The sequence below is a fragment of the Carassius auratus genome, chromosome 15 (assembly GCF_003368295.1).
Source record: "Carassius auratus strain Wakin chromosome 15, ASM336829v1, whole genome shotgun sequence".
Lineage (NCBI taxonomy): Eukaryota > Metazoa > Chordata > Actinopteri > Cypriniformes > Cyprinidae > Carassius > Carassius auratus.
This window is the reverse complement of record NC_039257.1, coordinates 1,364,542-1,367,041: the sequence shown is the minus strand read 5'-3', so window position 1 is coordinate 1,367,041 and position 2,500 is coordinate 1,364,542. Positions and strand designations below refer to the sequence as shown.

General features: G+C 38.2%; 2 protein-coding genes across 5 annotated transcripts in view; one reads left to right on the top strand and one right to left on the bottom strand.

Moving 5' to 3' along the window:
* Positions 1-2,500, top strand: part of LOC113114651 (leucine-rich repeat and fibronectin type III domain-containing protein 1-like) — a 680,315-nt gene that overhangs the window by 107,495 nt on the left and 570,320 nt on the right. The window lies entirely within an intron of this gene.
* sidt2 (SID1 transmembrane family, member 2) overlaps positions 1,039-2,500 on the bottom strand; it is an 11,009-nt gene continuing 9,547 nt past the window's right edge. For all 3 annotated transcript variants that reach the window (XM_026281555.1, XM_026281556.1, XM_026281557.1), the window contains 2 exons: positions 1,609-1,722; positions 1,039-1,526 (listed from right to left, as the gene is read on the bottom strand). In XM_026281555.1, coding sequence (XP_026137340.1) covers positions 1,464-1,526; positions 1,609-1,722 — 177 coding nt within the window. In that variant the 3' untranslated portion in view covers positions 1,039-1,463. The remainder of the gene's footprint in view (positions 1,527-1,608; positions 1,723-2,500) is intronic.

Below are 2,500 nucleotides of genomic sequence, written 5' to 3'. Positions count from 1 at the left end.
GTAGCTTCTCACCATTAGTGGATTTTGAGCAGACTCAAGTCCCCTGCATAAACTTTGGCTCACACATTAAAACACTATTCCTTTTGGTGCCATTGAATTGACCTATTTTACTGCTCTCACCCAGTAAACAAAGGACATTTTTACAGCATTCACAGCATTGATTGATTTCAGCTAGGTTTCACTGCAGTAAAACTTATAATCTAAAATAATTATATCTCTCAAAATAGCTGCCTTTTAGTCAAAAACTAATAATAAAATCAATTAAAAATATCTGACAGACCCAAAACATCAACCTAATCTTGTATTAAAGTTTTATAATATAAACATTTACTTCTACGTTTGAATGGATCACGTGACAGAAACCGTTAAACTGACTGCAGAAGCGGGAGCGCGCGAAACTGACCGGAGCTTCCTGAGGTAAGACGCTATTTGTGATATATAACCTTACATTACGCAAAAGAGTTGATTTACATACAAGTGTTATGTCATAAAATGTATTTGTTACTGTATTATTTAAGAAACTAAAAAAAAAAAGTTAACGGTATTACGTATAAATATCAAAACAGCACAGTGGCTCATGTTTGGCTTCTAGTCGTCTCCGTTTCCTTTTTTTCCATTTATCAGTGTATATATAGTAATAAATGTATGTATTAGTATGAATGTATTAGTCAATGTATTAAGAGCAAATGAACACAAAACAGCAGGAGAACCTGAAGTTAAAGAAGGTCAACTTTATCTTTAAGCTAAACTGTGTTTATGCATTTATATGTTCTTACTCCACACATCTATTAAATGTTTTCTAGAATATTTCTTTATCTCCTCAGTTAATATCAAGGGTATGATCTATTTCAGATACAGCCCAAATAACAACAACAGTGGTTGATTAAAATCATTGCTAGTGTCTGATATCTCTAGGCACATGTCATAGCATCTCTACTAAACTGAGTGGAAACTCAATTCCGTCGTGGTTTCCAGTAATGTTACTCATTATTTTTCCTGTCCACGGTCATCATAAAATAAAACAGATTTACACACCTGAAAACAACCGTAAAAAGTCTTTATTCAGTAATCATTCCATTAGTACTTTGTAAAACACAATCTGTAAATTTGAGACAGTGCAAAGTTGATATTCTCAGATCAGAATCATCTTTATATGAGTTTAGCTTGGCTCGGATTACAGTCAGAACCACAGACACAGAAGGCCACAGACGCACACAGATGCAGAGAACAGTACAAAAATGCATTGAGATGTGCAGAGCAGGTCTGAAGCGATGAACATGGGCTGAGGGGCGGAGCTCTGGCAGTTTGACTGGCACATTCACTGTCCTATCAGCATTAGGTCCTTATTGAGGCTCCTCCCACACCGTCATGACTGGCAGGTAAACGTATTCAGGTTTGCGAGGCCTCTCATTGGCCGACCCCCTCCCCCCAGTGCTGCTCTGTGATTGGCTAGTATCGGTCCATCAGAAGACGTAGATTTTGTCTCGTTGAACCGTGTCGAGGTCGTCGTCCATCGTGAGCAGGACCTGAGACCACAGACAGACGGACAGATTGTTTATTTGAATGATTTCCAGTTGTGTTTGAGTCTGACTGATGTTCTGGACTCACCAGGAAGGATCCGAACATGGCGATGGAAGACAGGAAGTGCCAGATGTCGTGATCGTCAAAGAAGGATAGCAGGATACACTCACGGTTGTGCTCACGAGACTCCGCTGGAGTTTTCTGGAGACACAGAGATTGGTCAGCATCACTGCACACAGGTAACACTAGAGCTGCTCGATTACCACAAAACTCATAATCAAGAGCACAGAATAAATCACAGCAGGAAAATCAGACTGCTGTCACTTTAAGAGCGGCATGGATCCAATTTATTTTTTCACACATACTTTCATTCTCAACTGTTCTGTTCATTACATAAAAAAATGTTGTTTTTGTTATTTTATTGAACTAAAAACGCCAGTTTAAACAATGTACAGTATGCATTGAACAAACATTCAAATTCATGTAAATCATCCATGCTAACACACACAGGTTTCTATTTGAAGCTAGATATTTCACTCTCTATAGATATATTTCTTATACACAGAGTTTCAATGTTTCACGCTTAAGTTCACAAAGACAGCATCCTTTTTACAGAACTGCAATGTATCGTTGTTACTGTGAGAGAACACAAATAAAAGTACCGTATTTTCCGGACTGTAAGTCACACTTTTTTTCAAAGTTTGGCTAGTCCTGCGACTTATAGTCAGGTGCGACTTATTTATCAAAATTAATTTGACTTGAACCAAGTGAAATGAACTAAGAGACATGAACCAAGAGAAAACATTACCGTCTGTAGCCACGAGAGGGCGCTCTATACTGCTCAGTTCTCCTGTAGTCTTCACTGAAGACAGAGCGCCCTCTCGTGGCTACAGACGGTAATGTTTTCTCTTGGTTCTTGGTTCTGAATAAATGCGACTTATAGTCCGAAAAATACGCTAGTCTAATTCATAAAAAAAAC